The sequence below is a fragment of the Ceratotherium simum genome, chromosome 39, assembly GCF_057802395.1.
Source record: "Ceratotherium simum simum isolate JZ-2026a chromosome 39, ASM5780239v1, whole genome shotgun sequence".
Classification (NCBI taxonomy): Eukaryota; Metazoa; Chordata; class Mammalia; order Perissodactyla; family Rhinocerotidae; genus Ceratotherium; species Ceratotherium simum.
Genome location: NC_141938.1, coordinates 10998008 through 11016443, shown reverse-complemented (window position 1 = coordinate 11016443; position 18436 = coordinate 10998008). Strand labels below are relative to the sequence as shown.

General features: G+C 48.8%; 1 protein-coding gene across 11 annotated transcripts in view; it reads right to left on the bottom strand.

Annotated features, from left to right (window-relative positions):
• Positions 1–281: 281 nt before the first annotated feature.
• Positions 282–18436, bottom strand: part of HNRNPM (heterogeneous nuclear ribonucleoprotein M) — a 39796-nt gene continuing 21641 nt past the window's right edge. For 3 of the 11 annotated variants that reach the window (XM_014779739.2, XM_014779749.2, XM_087425607.1), the window contains 8 exons: positions 15487–15588; positions 13848–13892; positions 13308–13385; positions 9426–9524; positions 5973–6026; positions 3184–3986; positions 2428–2479; positions 282–704 (listed from right to left, as the gene is read on the bottom strand). In XM_014779739.2, coding sequence (XP_014635225.1) covers positions 541–704; positions 2428–2479; positions 3184–3986; positions 5973–6026; positions 9426–9524; positions 13308–13385; positions 13848–13892; positions 15487–15588 — 1397 coding nt within the window. In that variant the 3' untranslated portion in view covers positions 282–540. The remainder of the gene's footprint in view (positions 705–2427; positions 2480–3183; positions 3987–5972; positions 6027–9425; positions 9525–13307; positions 13386–13847; positions 13893–15486; positions 15589–18436) is intronic. The other 8 variants (XM_004443766.3, XM_004443767.3, XM_087425606.1 and 5 more) reach the window with 6 other exon arrangements.

The following is an 18436-nucleotide window of genomic DNA, read 5'->3' as shown; positions in this document are numbered from 1 at the left end:
CAGTGTTCGCTATAGCAGCCGGAGCAGACGAAGACAAAAGCCACACTGGAAACAAGCCTGGCACAGCGCCTGTGCCCACAGGCCAACCGCACTGGAGGGAGAGGCAACAGCCCTCACAGCCAAGCGCTCCATCACCCACAGCGGCGGATTCAAGGCCACTCAGGATTCAACGGCCTCCCACCACCACGTGCACAGCTCCAAGGATAGAAAGGAGACGGAGTGGCTCTAGCTCCCCAAATCTCGGGCGGTTGCCCCACAACACACACGCAAAAGCAAGCAGCTTTCAGGAACTGGTATTTATTATCAAAGTCATATTTGATGTCAACAAGATGCCACAACTACAAAAAAAATTGCGCACATTGCAATCTCAATGCAAACAGTCAAATGGAACCCCAGTCATTAAAAAAGTAATTCAAATTACCCCAAAAAGCAACTGAATTTTTTAAACATCTTTATACATCCAGCCAACAAATTAAAATGGTTAACAAGAAAAAATACAAATTCAGAGGTCTGGTATCGATGTTTAAAAAAGGCAACTGCTTAAGCGTTTCTATCGATTCGAACATCGATCTCTCGGCCACTCAGCTTCATCCCATTCATCATCCGGCAGGCTCTCTCAGCCACCTCCGGCGACTCAAACTTCACCACACCGCAGCCCTTGGACTTCCCGTTCTCCATCTTGATGTCAGCATACAGCACATGGCCTGGCACAGGGAGGGAAGAAGAGACCACACTCATCAGGCAAACCCAGAGCTCAGCCTCTGCCTGGGCGCCACTCAGGCCAGGCCACCTGCCGGATTTCGGCGGACGGAGCCAAAGGGAGCGTGGCCCTGGCACCTGGCGCATGAACGCTCAGAACACGGCAGCGGGAATCCAGCTAGCACGGCCCTCAGCCACGGTGCCATTCTCCTGCCAGCATGACAGCAGACTGACCGGCCCGTGATATGCGCTTCTGGCAGCTTCAGATGCCTGCCTCCACACTCGAGAGAGTTTACACGGGGGCCTGTGAAGCCAACTTCATAGGCAAATTTCACAGAGGCTTCATTTTTAATACCTGCACCATCACGTGTACAAGGCCGCCGCCCATACAGTGGGCACTTCAGTACTGTCCACACACAGGCCGTGTGAGAACCAGTAAGCGGGTTGCACGTACTCATTCAAGCACGGGTTAAGCATCCAGGTATGTGTCAAGCACCACGGAAACAAGTGTACAGGAGAAGAGCCGCAGAAACACAGGGCTCCACTCCCGGGAGTGCCAAGGACACGACAGTGTGGCCAGTGAGGCCAGTGCTAGGGGCCCCCAGTTGTACAGCCATTACCTAGGCCGGAGAGAGGGTCAACATGGTGGAGGCTTCCCATGGGAAAGTTTTGAATTAGCTTAAGTAGAAGTTCACCAGAAGGAAGCCTCTGGTAACAGCTCGCCACAGAGCACCTGTGGGGAACAGCAATGCAAGCTTGGGGACGGGGGAAATGAAAGAGGAAGGGACCTCTTCCCAAGTCATAAAGGGCTTGTGAGTCTGGGCCTTCTCCTGCCAGCGGAGGGACACCTCCAGGCGTGTGCGGCAGGGGCAGTGGTGGGATCCACTGCACTTTTCAGAACGTCTAGCTACAATGTGGAAACTAAGGAGTGGGGAAAGAGGGCAAGAACAGGGCAGGAGGCAGGCTATGGCTCAACAGCTGACCCCAGGAGAAGCAGCAAGAGTGGTGAAATCTGAGCCACCACGGAAAAGGGAAATGAGAGGACACGGAGGAAGCCTTGATCCAGTAAGCCTCCCAGGCCGACCTCTGGCTCAGGGTGGCGGCTCCCACTCGACATGGTTCAAAGAAGGGCACCGCTCACCCAGAGACAGCTCAACTTCCTTTCGGCCAAATAGTGAGCCTTCCAGAATGGTTGCCCGGTGTGCCAGGAAACCACAATCCGAGACCCTTAGCCTCATCCACACACCAGCTGCTGTGTGCCCAGAGCCTGCGACCTCACCCGTGGGACCAGCTGGGCAAGTGCTCTTTGAGGGATGAACCAATGGTGCTGTGGTGGAAAGTGAGCTTGTCTCGGACGTGTTTATTATATTTAGCAGTGTCACTGAGAAGCCATGTGACCTTGGGAACCTGACTTTGCCTGACTCATCCGTAAAATGGGGACAATGTGACCTCCTTTCAAAAACCATAAAAGGAGACAAAAAGAGAGAGAAGGAGGAAATGAGAACACAGGTGAAAAGTGTCTGACATATAACAGGAAACTCCATAACCTGTTTGAATATGTGCATCGGCAGAAAAATGGCAAATCCCACCAGGCCTCCAATCATGGAAGGCGGCTGTGCAGACTGGGATGGAAGCGTTGCCACACCACTCAAATGCATCACCAACAAGCTATGATTTCTGAAGCCACGACACGTGGAAGCACCCAAAGAGCCTTTCGCAAACACTTACCACATTCGTTGAATTTGTCCTTGAGCATCTTCCATGTAAAATCAAATGGGAGCTAAGGGAAACAAGGAGAGACTGATGAGTGATCCCCCAAACACTAATGCCCGACCGGCACAGGCATCTCCCATCAGAGACGGGCTGACCTTCACACTGAACCCCCCCCCCAAGCAGAGAACAACCCGGGTCTGTCTGGGGGAGGTTCCACACACTGAGCCCATGAGCAGAGAACAAACCAGGTCTGTCTGGGGAAGGTTCTAAACTAGCACACCAAGTCGCTCCCTTGTGGCTTTATCTGTCCGTGGGAGTGTCATGCAAAGCGCACAGGACACAGATGCCTGTGGTGAGCGGCCCACAGAACCACCCAGTGGTAGCTAAAGGTGATCAATTTTGTAAAGATAATGCAGACACAGCCATTTTTTCCTCTGAGTTGTCAAGCCAAGGCTTAGTGGCTCTTCAAGCTAAAGGATCATGAAACTAGAGTTCTTCGGCTCACTGTCAGTTCCATCTAGTAGTGAGACAAGCCCAAGCTCTCACAGACCCACAATTGTTGTCGCATGAGTGTCTTAAGCTCTCACATCCTGCATCCTACCAGCTCCAAACTCTGGGGACAGTGGCAAGGTGGCCTTGCACGCTACTCAGCTCCCCTTCTGAGGACATCGCCTCTGACTTCAACCTGCCACCATTCAGTCCCACTGACCTCCTGCGTCCCTCCTCCCTTTCTGCATAAAACCCCCGAGAAGTTCCTGAAGAGCCACTTACATTCCTCACAAATATCTGGCAGGCCTTCCTGGCCACCCCAGGAGCGTGGCCTCCAGCTCCACCAAAGGAGCCTGCGAAGCTTCCTCCAAAGTTGCCACGCTCCATCTCAATCGCACGGTCAAAGCTGGCACCGCCGCCGCCACCCATGGCCAGGCCCATGCGCTCAATGCCAGCGCCCAGGGCTGGGCCCATGGCAGGACCCATGCGCTCCAGGCTGTTGGCGCCCATGCGCTCTAGGCCCATGCGCTCGAGACTGTTGGCGCCCATACGCTCCAGGCCCATGCGCTCCAGGTTGTTGGCGCCCATGCGCTCCAGGCCGGTGGCCATGCGATCCATCACAGGGCCCATGCGCTCCAGGCCAGCCCCCATGCCTGCGGGCACCATGCGCTCCATGCTCAGGCCCATGCGTTCGATGGCAGGGCCCATCCGCTCCACGCCGGAGCCCATGCGCTCAATGGTCTGGCCCACACGGTCAATGGGTGCGGCCATGCGCTCGAGGCCAAAGCCCATGCCGGCACCCATGCGCTCCACGCCAGAGCCGATGCGCTCCATGGTCTGGCCCATGCGCTCGATGCTGGAGGCCATGTGGTCGAGGCCCAGAGGGCCCATGCGCTCAATGCCGGAGCCCATGCGCTCGACTGAGCCCATGCGGTCCATGACCAGGCCCATGCGCTCGATCTCGGAGCCCACACGATCCATGCCATGGCCCAGGCCTGCGCCCATGCGCTCCATGCCGGCACCCCCAATGCGGTCAATGCCGGGGCCCATCCTCTCGATTCCAGGGACACTGCCTCCACCTCCACCTGAAACAGACACACAAAACACAAGCTGATGTCAGGGGCTTGTGCATCTGTGTGCACACCATGCCAGGAGGGTGACCTGGGTGCAGAGGCCTGGGCACTTCACAAGCTCAACCACAATTCAGGAATTAAGCCCCACAGTAATTTATCACTAGATACCCCTCAAATGCTGACAACTGTTAGCGCTGGGTAAGGAGTACATCATTCTTCCTACTTCTGTGCCACAGCTGAAATGCCCATAACAAAAGGGAAAAAAAGCCACCCTGGAGAACTTGTTTGGACAATGTTCTCCACGTTACTTTGGAAGTGTTAGTACTCGTGACAAGCTTTGTGAGCCACAGCTGTCAATTCCTGAGAACTCTATGGTTTCCCCACCACCAGACACTGAGAAATGCTCTCAAGGGGGGAGGCTTGGAAACCCCACACTCAGATGGTCACCCAGTGTAATGAATTACATGGATTCTGTGGTGACAGTTCAAAACCACTCATCACCTTTATCCTCTCCCAACTGTCCCTCTAAGATGCCCTGCTGGTGGCCAGTCGGGCTGCATTTCCTTAGCACCTTCAGAGCACACAGAAGCTATGATACAGCCATGTGATCAAGAAGCGATAAAGAAAACAAACACCAACACCCAGAGAGAGCCCTGTGTGTAAATGAACACAGCCACTTCCAGGGGACCTCACTCTGTCACAGGGAAACCACCAACCGACTTGTGTATAACTTTGCTGGCTCTGGAGGAAAAGAAGCCGATGGCAGTGCAGAGTGGATTCTGGAAGAGGCCTAGGATTGGTCCCTCACTGCCACGGTTCAGCTGGACACATGCTGGCAGGTCACCAGTGCACACTGACCATGATGCTTGCAACCCTGGACAAGGAGGGTCTGGCTCCACCACCAAGGCCACCGCCCACCACTCTTCCACATGCAGAGCCCAAGGGTCCCTCTCATTCCAGCCTCACCACCACCACAGCTGCCACCTGCCTCTGAAAATGGGCACTTGAGCCTGCAGCCAGCCCATTACTGATCCAAGCAGCCCAGTCCAAGAGGCAAATTTAAGAAGAGGAAACTCAGCCATTTCTATAATCATTCTCTAACGGACCAAGGTCGTGACCTCACACGAGTCACTCCACTTCTCCGTGTCTGTTTCCTTAGCTGAATAACAGCACACCAAATAGAAACACAACTTTAAGACTATTTCTCAGCAACTATAAAAAAGGACCTAAAGAGAGTAGATAGCATGCCCAAGAGCATCAGAAATGAGGCTGACCCCCCAGATGCCAACAGCAGCAGAGAATTAGGAAGAAACGGTACCCACGTGGAGTTCTAGAACCAGCCCACCACAGAAATAACCAGTAAGTGGAGTTACCAAGGAAATGCCAAGACACTCAGAGCCATGAGGAAAAAAATCAGGCTGAAAAAAGTACATTTAGTTTTAAGTACCCATTACAAAAATATATATTAATGGAAGGATATATTCCAAAATGTTTACAGTATTCATCACTGGGCAGTGAGATTTCAGATATTTACTTCCTTCATAATTTTCTGAATTTTTATGAGTACACATGAATATTTTAGCAAGCATTTGTTATGTATTAGGTGGTATACTTTTATAATCAGGTAAAACATTTACTTTTAAGAATTTACAATTTTATAGTATGGAAAACAGGAAAGCCCCCAAATTGCACGGCCATTATAATAATGACAATGGCTAACGCTTACACGGACTTATGTAGGTACCTTTCCTGTGCATTCACTCATTTACTCTTCACAACAACCCTGTGAGGTAGGTACTAGCATATCCCCATCTTACAGTATGAAAAACAGAGAGGTTCAGTAACTTGCGCAACATCACACAGCTGGGAAGAGGCAGAGCTGGCTCCCACCCCAGGCAGTCTACTGTAGAGCCCATGCTTTGCCCCACTATACTCTACTACCCCCAGTAATAACAGCCTATTCTAAACATCAAAACAGCAAAACTAAGCGTTTCCTACCTCCTCCCTGCTTTGCAATGATCTCTCCTCTCTTCAGTGCATTACTTAGGATTTCTAAGGAAATCAGGAAGAAAAAAAAATTAGCCAAATTTCTCTATGGAACAGAAATTTGTTTATTACAGATTCCAGAGTAGGACTACTGCGAATTAAAAAATTAAAAATAAAGGAAAGGGGGAAGGGGTTGAGAAATACACACACAGACAAGATCATTTCACTGGAAACCGTAAGAGTCCTTTGGTGACAGTCATGATGCCGGGGTCCCGTGTAGCTCCAGAGTCCGAGGCCCCGGTGGCAGGGCATCTGGGAACGCGCCCAGCAGAGCCAGAAGCCCGTGTACACCCATGAACTGAGCTTGGACAGTCACAGCGAGAATGGGCCAATAGCACAGTTTTCTCAAGCTGGTCCAGACCCTCAGTACTCACAGCCTGTGAAGCCCACACCCACCCACCCAGATCCAATCAACACCTCACGATTACCCTTCAGCAGACTAAAGCTGTAGCTACACTTACAGCCGAAACCCTGAAAACCAGGAGCCACCACGTACAGTGCTGGAAATATGCCCTAACTCACGAGCCGTGCATTGAGAGCCTTCAGCAAACCGAGCCCACCAGCCCCGCCTGGAACAAGCTGGGTGTGATGGTGACTAAGCGGCAGACAAAGCCTCAGGAAAATAAAAACCCCAACACACAAGGCTGCCCAGAACAGAAAACACTGCTGTTTGCCAATGGTTCATCCAAACCCCTTTAAAGTTTGTCTCACGCTGTTGTTAGTGTTAGCTGTAAAAGTTTCTTCTCGGTCTTCCATTCTGTAGAAGCAAGTTTCACCCAACCCCTCTCTGGTCCTGAAGTGTGCTCAGCAACGTGGACAACAGCCACAGAGCACATCTCATATTACCACCACGAGCACGAAAAGATGAAACCCCACCCCACAGCTGCTTCTGCGACGACTACCTGCTGCAGGAAAGGGGCTGGGAAAGGACACCCAGGAACAACAGCCCTCCAGGCTGCAGGCAAGCACACGGCTTACCGTCCATGACACCTGCGACCCTGCTCTGCACGCCCAGGCCTACGCTCGCTTTCCTCAAACAGCACCTGGATCACACCAATCCCTGCGAAAGCCTTCACCCTAGGTCAACCACTGATTTGAAAGAAAAGCCAAATTCTCTTCCTGGGTGCTCAAAGGCCTCCCTGCTCTGACTCAGCACTTGAATGTGTTCTTCCAGCCCCAGGCAGACCCTCACCTCCACGCCTCTGCACTGACGCTGTGAGCCCTCTCCGTGTGCCCATATACCCTCTACCTGCTGAACCCTCCCCGACGGCCAGCCCCTCCAGCGTAAAGTGCATCCCCTCCACGGCCACGGTGTTCGTGTGCTCAGAGCAGAACGCCTCTATCTGCCGTCTAGAGCAATGCTTTCTCAAGTCTTCACACAGAGAAAGGGATCGCCTCCGTACGGTGCTCGCACGGCTGCCGAGGCCCAGGAATCAACATCTCCACAGGGTCCTCACTAGCCGCCTCCAGGTCCTGCCCTCTGGTGCTGCCCGAGCCTCTCAGCAGCGGCTCCTCAGCTGCGCCAGGCCCTTCGAGGTCAGGGACCACATCGGCTATCTGTGTCCCGCAGCACCAAGGACAGCAGTTTGCACAGAACAGTGCAAACATCTCCTGCCTTGTCCAGAGAGAAGAGACGCTACGTAAGGAGGCACTACACAAAGTAGCACCCAACTGATTCAACTGTCAAATCAACAACACAGAAAAAAGATCAAGAACGGAATCTGAAACCAATCCAGGCAACCACTCTGAAAACCCGACAAATACTTTATCTGGTACGAAGGCCTTTTTACTACCTTGGGTCTGAACACAAGTAGCAGCAGGGAATTCTACAACAAAGCCCTCTGTTCTTGCCCATGGTCACTTTGGGAGGACTTGGGACACACAGACGACACAGTCTCCATCAGTGAGAAGGTGCCAAAGCAGCAGGAGACAGCAAGGCCTGCAGATGACGCTTCTGTCCAGGTCAGGACAGGACAAAGCCACCAGACTCATCACAGAGGTGAGAGGCACCACAGAGGGGCAAAGGACCGAGGGCTCAGAGCAGGAGAAAGTGCCTGTGGGAGCACAGCCACGTGCCATCTTGTTCTCACCACAGGCACCCACAAATTGGCTGTTTGCAGCCAAAGGACAATAAATTTTAAAATATTTAAAAATACCCTACCATTCCAAGACACAAAAAGAAAGTCATGGCAACAACAAACTTTTAAGTGACCTAGTCACATACAGATTATGAATCCACCCCCAAATTCTAAAGCTTTCACAATCTAGAATAAAGCTACAGTCACATCAAGCAAGTAGAGAAAGAAAAGGTGACTCTTCACTACCAGCCTAGTAAGATGCAAGAAAATCATTCAGCTACCTCACCATGGTCAGGGAACAAGCGAAACAAGTCTCCACCGAACACCAGAACCGACTCAGGGAAACAGTTTCTAGTAACACGCCTGATTTTTATGAAGGACACAAAGATGATGGGAGTCCTGGAGATAATTTGCAGAGTTAAGAACCCTGTCTCATTGATGAGCTGAAGGACGAATCTTCTAGGGCCTTCGTAAATTCTAATACAGCTTAACTCATACAAAATACAAATAAAAAGCTTACAATCCTCACATCCAGCTCGAGGTGTCCCATAAAAGACAGAGGCTGAGCACTGAGACCCTCTGAGGCTGTCACCCAGCAGCCTCATATCTGCACAGATGAGAAGCGGAGGAAGGTAGGGGAGGGGAGAGGCATCCACACCCTACATTACCTTGAAGAGAAACAAACTTTCGAGTACAGGAAGGGACAATCTCCCTGCTCCACACTAATGAAGGGAAATGAAGCTGAGAGACTCTCAGAAACTTCTCAACTCCACACAGGGGAAGACATCCGTGGGACAGTAAAAAAAAAAAACTGCCTTGCAATCTAATCAAAACTGACAAGAGAGTTTCTCTGTATTTAGACAGGCCCAATACTCAAGACTTCCAAGGTCAGAAAGCTTCTCTAGGTCACCATGGTCTCTTCCACAGGCATCAGCAAGCACACCAGACCATCCTCGATAACTGAACACCACTGGGCCCTGACTAAGGAGACGCACACCACACTTAGCAGGGCCTTGAAAATCTCTACCATGACTCAAGAGCCACAGGGTTACGTCAATGCAGCAATGGTAACTCCCACAGCAAGCAAACACCTTATACCGATGTGAAAAAAGCAGCCATCTGAAAAGACTAACAGAAAAATGGTGCTATTGATATCAGTAAAAACTTCAAGGACCAAAAGATTTTCTCTAGTTCTCGAAAACAAACAATTTTTTAAAAGCCTAAGGAAAAAGAGCAGACTTTGCCTAAGAAAGAAACTTGGACATCAGGGTGAGCCTGCACCCCGGGCGTGGACCCCGCCCACGTGGGGCCCATGGGGCCTTCTTACCCATTCCTCTGCCAAGGGGCTCTCCAAAGCTTCGAGACAGTCTCATCTCATTTCTGGCAAAGTTTCTCTCAAATCCTCCACCCATGCCACGCTCCATCTCTGTGGAAAAAAATATTACCCTCGGCCTTTCCAGGAATACCAGTATGTTTTAGACATTAAAAACAAAAAAACTAGAGAGACACAACAGCCACCACCAAGTCAGCATGTTTAGTTTTTCTATAGGAAACCACCATTCATCCTTTATTCCTTGAAAAAAAAAAAAAATTCACCTCAAGTGAATCCCTGAAAACCACCTACCTTGAGTCCATTAAGAAGGACTAATTGACAACGCACATCACAGCCACACACCGGCACACCAAGCCCCAATACTGCAGTAACTGGTGTGGGGGCGGGGGTGCTTAGGGAGTCAAGGGCAGGCTGCAGGAGAGCCTGGTGATGCAGGAGTAGCAGGCACCCCCTCTGGGGCACTGCCCACAAGTCCTGTCCTGCCAAGGGCTCTGTGTGTGCCCTCATTATTTTGTGAAATCCTCACAACCGGCCTGCACACCTGTGCTACCCTCCACCACCACTGCCCCTTTACAAAGAAACTGAGGCTCAAAGGACTTAAGAACTTGACCAAGGTCACAGGCCTGGTAAGGGGTGAGGCAAAGGCTAGAACCTAAACCCAACACAAAAGCCCTGCTCTAATACACAAGCCCAGCACTAGAGTACAGAAACAGGCCCGAGTGTCACGATCTCTCTAGACACCTCGAGTGGTTTCATTTAGTCCACCTAACGGAGTACGAGTAATTTTATTTGTTTCTCTGCAGACAGCAGAGTATTTGTTATTTTTTACAGTGTCCTTTAAAAACAAAGGTCTCAGCTTCTGTGCGGAAGAGCCCTGCCACAGCTGTCGCCTGCTTGAGAAAGCCTCTCATGACTCCTATCACTGGCTACTACCGGCCTTGTGTATTTATCTAAAGCAAGACTTAGGGGCCAGCCCGGTGGCGCAGTGGTTAAGTGTGCGTGCTCCGCTTTTGCGGCCCCGGGTTTGCAGGTTCGGATCCCAGGCGCACACCAACGCACCGCTTGTCACGCCGTGCTGTGGTGGCATCCCATATAAAGTAGAGGAAGATTGGCATCGGACGCTAGCTCAGGGCCAGTCTTCCTTACAAAAAAAAAAAAGAACAAGAAAAAAAAAAGACAAACTGTGCATCACACTTTGTCTCCCTCCCATACTGAGAGGCCCCTGAAAAATCCAGTTTATTAATCCTGCTCCTTAGAAATATCAGGTACACAGGTGCTATATGATAAACACCTTTTATTGCACAACTACAAAAAATGGTCATATGCAGCTCAAATCCCTATTCAATCTAGTCTATTAGAGATGTGGAAGAAGGCCAGCATTATGAATTAATAAGGAAATGCAGCACATTTTAGCAACAGTGAACTTCATATTAATCACAGTTTGAATCAACCCAACTGAATCCCATAGGTTGGTAGCAGGCCATGTGCTGGAAATACATCCAACTCACGTGAGCCTGTGTGGTAGGCAGAACAGAAAGCCCCGAGTGGCATCGTAACAGACAGGGCTCTCTAATCCTTATCATAAGCCAGTGAAGGCACCCCCCCCTCAGATATGGAGTCATGTGCAGGCATTAACGCTTTGGCAAAGGCCTCAGAACGCAGCTTCCCGACTGTCAGCAGCCGCTAGTGTTCAGAGAACCCTGTCTGAACTCTGATGTACTCCAAAAAAAAAAAAAGAAAGAGTTTTCATTGGCAGTTATTGCATGAAATCAGTCATTGTTTGATATCCAATGATGTTTTAATTTAAAAATTTGTTTATCCATTTTACCAAGATTTGACCTCTACTGGTTGACTGGCCCTGAGAATCGGACTGATTTCTAATCAGTCTAATATTTCAGCACCTGTGACCATAACGGATGCATTATGGTCATCAACTAAACATTAACTTCAACTGGAAACATATCAATTTTTACCCAGTGATTGACACTTCCTTGGACCTGGCGCCCAAGAGCTCTCAAGCCGATTCCACACAAATCTCAGACCACAGCTCAAGCATAAGGAAGTCCCTGTGCTCTACTGCAGAGGAGGGAGGACTCTGAGCACCTGTATCTGAGAACATCCAAGAACGCAGCCTGAGAACACACCCTCCACTGTGGCTCTCCACTCTGAACCTTTAATCACCAGGCTCATGAACGTAAATGCTGCATTCCACGAACCAGGTCACCAGACATTTGTCCACACGGCCCCACACGGCCCCGCACCATTTCCATCTACTTCTCAATCACATCACTCAGTTCATCAGAGCAACAGCCCCAATCACCTTTCTAATGGCTCATCTGTTCTGAGTAAACACTTGATCAAGCCAGACGTCTCCACCTCTCACTTTTTATTAAAAATCCCATGCACAGCCAAGCTACAGGCAAGCTGAAAGCACAGTGAAACACAGACCTTTGTCCCTCCATCCCTAACTAATGGTGAGGACCTTCCCACGTCTTTCCACCACCATCTAGAATAAGGCACCCCATAAAGAAAGGCAGTTTATTCACCAGGAATACCTTTCTTTCCAGTCTGACAGTTAATGTCTATCCTAGTCAGGCTCTTGCTTGCTCTACACTCTCCTCACATTATATGTTACTACAGACCAGCAAAGAAACATTTAAGCCCAATCCTCAATGACGCCCCATCCTAGGGAAGTTTGTGTGTATCAAGGAAGCAGCAATCCCATGTGGGAGTCAGAGACCCCCAACGCACAGAGGATTTCAGACAGACAGACAGGGGGTTTCTCATGGCACAGTCTACAGCCCTCTGGTGACGGGGGCTGGGCCCGTGCCTGAGGCAATCCTAAAAGGCAGGATGGCCTTTTAGTGTGATTAAGAGCCAGGCTCTGGAGCCAGACAGCCTGGATCCAGATCCCACGCCATTAGTAGCCACAGGACCTTAAGCAAGTCACTCTCCGGGCCTCAGTTTCCACTGAAATGGGGATAACAGTACCTACACATCATGTGGTTCTTGCAAGGACTAAATGAAATAACACCTTGTTGTTATTATAATTCATATTATCAGTGTATTTCTAGTAAGAGGCTGGGAGGGCTATAAGATTTGAATGGTAGCACACCAAAATGTGCATTATGTAAATCCTAAATGACATTAGTGCCTCTGCTCACAACTCGAGTCATCAGAGATGATCAAGAGCTCACTCAGTCCAGCACTCCAAGGGAGATAAGAACTTGATGAAAAACTCCAGAGAAACGAATCTCTTACACTTGGAGACCATTTTAAAGTGTGCAAGACATAACCACAGATGTCTACGTGATCTTACAAGTGCTGGAGGCACTAAGAAAGCTTTACAACTTTACTGGACAATTATTGGGGAAATTCAGCACAAAGGACATCTTAAGAGTTTGGGGACTCAAGGATTAACACTGTTAAGTCTACCTTCTGAAATACAAACTTATGATTTTGCTAATATTTAAGGCAATTCAAAGACATCTGGTTCATGGAAATCAGAAATCATTTTAGAATCATGTGAAAAGGGGAAATCACTTATTAAAAATGGGGCTGCAGGGCCGGCCCCGTGGCTTAGCGGTTAAGTGTGCGCGCTCCGCTGCTGGCGGCCCAGGTTCAGATTCTGGGCGTGCACCGACGCACCGCTTCTCTGGCCACGCTGAGGCCGCGTCCCACATACAGCAACTAGAAGGATGTGCAGCTATGACATACAACTATCTACTGGGGCTTTGGGGGGAAAATAAATAAATAAATAAAAATCTTTAAAAATAAATAAATAAATAATAAAAATGGGGCTGCAGCCTAAAGGTCCCCCGAGAGCCAACAGTCAGCAAAGGGTAAGAGTTAGCAGGAAGGAGACACGAGTCTTACCGTTTATTCTGCCCATGTTCATCCCAGATCCAAATCGACCCATGTTTTCCATACCACCACCAAAGGGTCCCTCCATGCCTGAAAGAGACACCTGCACTTTAGCACCATGCCAACAAGGCTGCTTACACTGACCAGAGAGAGAAAAATGTTTTCTCAAGTTTCACCTTGGGCATTTTCTGCCAAGAACTTACAATTTTAAGGGCTTTTGGAAAAATTTAAAATTGTAGTGCCCTGGCTTAAAAATCACCATCTTTAAAAAGCTGATCTGATCCAACCCCATCAATGAACAGACAAGCAAAGAGAGGCCCAGAGAGATGGAGGGATTTGCCCAAGGTCACAGAGGTAGTTAGTGAGAAAGCCAGAACCAAAAGCCAAGACACCCACTGGAAGGTTCGACAGGTAAAAGTAATTTCTGTACTCAAACTTTTTGGAAACCAAAGTGAGAATTTCATGCAAGGCTTAAGAGAAAAGAAAGAGGAAAAAAGAGAGAAAACCATACCTAAAAGTGATTACATTTGTACTTCATTTTAAATTTCTTACCTCCCATTTTATTTATTCCAAATCCTATGCCTTCCATTCCCATTCCTTAAAAAGAAAAAGTCAATGCAAACTAAAATTATGTCAAAGCAGTAAGTAATGTTTGAACTTAAAAAACACAAGAAATTGCAAAACAGCAAATGCATGGAAAAATATCCCTGACTACAAATATATTTTAATTGTTAAGGAAAAGGGGGGGGGGGGCTCTACCACCTCAAGTGTCAAACTATCATATTCCAAGAAAACTAAGCGTTTAACAAAATAATCACCAAGTGACTCAAAATTCTGTCGAGTCCACACAGTTTTATTAAATGGCTAAGTCAGACAGTTTGAAACACAAAATATAATTACCAGGTACAGACTAGGGAACAGTAACTTTTTAGAAGCTTATTTTAGGGAACAGAAGTGGATTTAAAAATCCCTTTTAAAGGTAAAATTCTTCAAATAAAAAGTTTTTTTTTTTTTTTTTGGGTTTTTGTTTTTGTGTGATGAAGATTAGCCCTGAGCTAACATCCATGCCAATCCTCCTCTTTTTGCTGAGGAAGACTGCCCGAGCTAACATCCGTGCCCATCTTCCTCCACTTTATATGGGACGCCGCCATAGCATGGTCTGACAAGCGGTGCATCGGTGCACGCCCGGGATCCGAACCCGGGCCACCAGCAGCAGAGCACGCACACTTAACCGCTATGCCACGGGGCCAGCCCCCTAAAAAGCAGTTCTCGAAAACAATGCGGCTTCCCTCTCCCTCACCCCAAGCCTTTCCTCTTAAGTGTCAGTCAGAGGATGTGGTGGTCAGATTGGGAGAGCCATTTGAAGTGACGGCCCAGGACGCTGAGGACAGCCCCAGTTTTATCTGAGAGGAAGTCAGGGATACACAGAACTGACAGCAGTAGGGGAGAGGGGCATCCATCTTGCAAGTCAAAGAATTTCAAGAAAGACCTAAGTCTGAGGTCATAAAAATGAAATATTTCTTAATTTCCTTTATATATATATAATTTCATATATAAATAATTTCATATACAAATACCTCATTGTACAGAAATGAAAATGCTGAAGAGCCAAGTTTACAGTCTACTGTACACGTCAAAGCTTTCGGTTCACTGGCCAGTTCCTGTCTTCTTGAACAAAGACAGCACCGTGCATGACTCGGCCTTGTGGCCTGACAGCCATGTCATCATGCAGTGAGACCCACCATGCCTTTTTGCATCCATCAATGCCCCTACCTCTAGAAGCCGTGTCAACACCAGGAGAGAGCCCAAGGGTGTCTGGGGAATAGACGGTGGCAGTGCTGTGGTCCCAGGTCAGGGGACCTACAGTCTCTGTCACTAACTGACAGTGTGACCTTGAGCAAGACCAAGTCTCTGGCCCCCTCCTGTTATCACAAGGCCTAACTAGCTCAGCTCAGGTCGTGCGAGGATAAAACGCAAAGGTATCATGGCTTTAGAAAAAAGGATTCAACTCAGTAAAAATATAAAAATACTGCCTTTATCAAAATGAATCAGAGAGGAGTAAGTAGGGCATTTTGTCCCAATTAAAGCTTTATTCCATTTGAACTACTCAATGTCCAATTATCCCAATAATTAACTTTAATAATTTTAGCTTCCCCAGAAGCCTCCAACCAAGGTACACTGTAATTCTCACCTGCAGGTCCTATGTTTCCCATTCCAATGCCTTTATTCAGGTGATTGGCATCGATAGGCTGCCCTCCTGGTCCTAACCCCATGCCAATACCACCAAGTCCATCTGAAAGGGAAAAAAAAGTCAGAAGTCTAGATTCCACTGACTTAAAAAACCGCGACCCTCAAAGGCAAAAAGTCTTTGTTTCCCGTTTTGTAGCTGTCACACTCCATCCCACCCACCCACCTCCACCAGCAAAGCCAGGGATTAATTCCGAATTCAACACTGCTCCATTCGGGAGCTCCCCCTTTAAGGCATAACCTTTAAATGCGATTACAGATTGGAGTTAGTGATATGTACAAAACACGGGCAACTAAAAATCAGTCCACTGGAAAGTTAGAGAGAAGAACTATAAACAACCCACACAATAAGAATTGTGAGCACCTGTTTGTTTCCCCGAATCGTGAACTGGGAAATGTTTGATCAAAAAAGGCAACTCAAAGACATCAGGAGGCAAGCAGCACAAACACGCCCAACCCCCTCCTCCCCACCTGGTAGCCCAAAGGACTTTTCTCATGAAAACACGATGTTATAAGGCAGCCAATTAGCACACTGGGAGTATACTAGCCTCTGACTCTCCTGCAGGCGGAGTAACAATGAAGCCAGTGTATTCAAAGAACTTATTTTATCTTCTACCCAGAAAGCCTCCTGACCCATGGATGATACCCAGCCCACTCTCAACTCCACGCTCCACAAACACACAGGGACGCAAGAACACAGACTCAAAACTAGCCCACAAGGCCTAAGACACGGGCAAGCTCTGGGTGACCAGGTCCGAGGCTTAAACCAAGACCAGCTGAGATCTTTTTAAATGGGAATGAAGTTCATTAAAAAAACTTGACACAAGTTCCCAAGTATGTAATCCGATTAACATCCCTGTTTTTAAATTGCATAGAAACAGCAGCAAGAGATCACCAAGGTTACTTACTCCCCAAAGCACTGAAGACTAAAGTCAACCCTCTGAAATGCGCTGGGAGACCAAAAGCCACGGAAAATGGGCTCCCTGGGGCCCAGTGTGTGCCGGCCACGGCCGCCAAGCAGCCCTCGCCCCCTTCCTCTAAGCAAGAAAGTCAACAAGAGCCATCCCCAATCCTGGGTGATCACTGCTAGTCACCACATTGATTATGACAAGGAAACGCGGTCTTGCTCTAAATAATGTTAACTTTCAACAGATAAGCCATCTCCCATTCTTGAAGCCATCGACCTCCACTCAAAATCTGCCTCTGTTATGTTTCTATAATCCTAACCTGCAAAGGTAACTCGAGAGTTATTAGTGCTCTAGTCTAGGCTCCCATTCCATACTATCTGTGACAGCCGGGACCTCAGCTTGAGTCACGGCTCCAGACCAGAGGCACTTGCTAGCCCTCCCAACAGCCCCACCGCTCACCTGGTGGAAGTCCTCCCTAGCACAGCAAAGCAGGTCCCACCCCCACCCACTGCCGTCTTCCTTCTACAGGACAACCCAGTCTGCACCCTGATTCCCCAACCCTCAGGCTGCCACAGACCCCCAGGCCCACCGCTGTCTGTGCTCAGGCTCAGCTCACCCCCACGGGCTTGCAAGATGGAGTGCCTAGGACACCGCTAATATGCATGACTTCCATCTATGTAGTGATCAATCTGCCAGCCTTCCCTGTCACACGACAGACTTGCACTTGATGTCGCAAATAACCCTATATAAAAATTTTGAGGGGCCAGCCCATGGCGTAGTGATTAAGTTCAGTGCACTCAGCTTCAGCGGCCCAGGTTCGCAGGTTCAGATCCAGGGCGTGGACCTACCCCACTCATCAAGCCGTGCTGTGGCGGCAACCCACACAGAAAATAGAGGAAAGACTGGCACAGATGTTAGCTCAGGGCCAATCTCCCTCACCAAAAAAAGAAAAAAAAAAAAATCTTGATTGCTATACTACATATACCATAAAATTCACCCATTTAAAGTGTACAGTTCAGGGCCGGCCCCGTGGCTTGGTGGTTGGGTGCGTGCGCTCTGCTGCCGGCGGCCCGGGTTCGGGTCCCGGGTGCGCACCGAGGCACCACTCCTCCAGCCATGCTGGGGCCGCGTCCCACATGCAGCAACTGGAGGGATGTGCAGCTATGACGGACGGCTATGTACTGGGGCTTTGGGGAAAGATGAATAAATAGAATCTTTGAAGAAAAAAAAAATAAATAAAAAAAAAATAAAGTGTACAGTTCACGGGCCGACCCCGTGGCTTAGCGGTTCAGTGCACGCGCTCCGCTACTGGCAGCCCGGGGTTCGGATCCCAGGCGCGCACCAACACACTGCTTCTCCGGCCATGCTGAGGTCTTCCTCAGCAAAACAAAGAGGAGGATTAGCATGGATGTTAGCTCAGGACTGATCTTCCTCACAAGAAAAAAAAATAAAATAAAGTGTACAGTTCAGTGATTTTTAGTATATTCAGAGTTATGCAACCATCACTATCTAATTCCAGAACACGTCCATCATTCCAAAAAGAAACCACCCCCCCATTAGCAGTCACTCTCCACTTACCCCCCTTGCCCAGCCCCTGGCAACTACTAATCTACTTTCCGTCTACGGATTTGCCTATTCTAGCCATTTCCCCTATAAATGGAATCAATGTTCATCCATGTTGCAACACGTATCGGTACTTCTTTCCTTTTTGTGGCTGAGTAATATTCCATTGCACGGATCTACTACACTTTATTGATCCTTTCCATCAGCTGAAATCACGCTGCTATAAACATCCATGTACAAGTTTCTGTGTGGACCTAAGTTTTTAGTTCTCCCAGAGTATACCCAGGAGTGGAACTGCTGGGCCATATGGTAATAACCAATCTCACTAGAACCCAAGGGCAGCCTGGCTTTAATTCCCTTTGCAGTTTCTGGTTCTTTCTTTCCCAGGACACTTTCAAAATGCCCAATTACATCTGGGCAGCC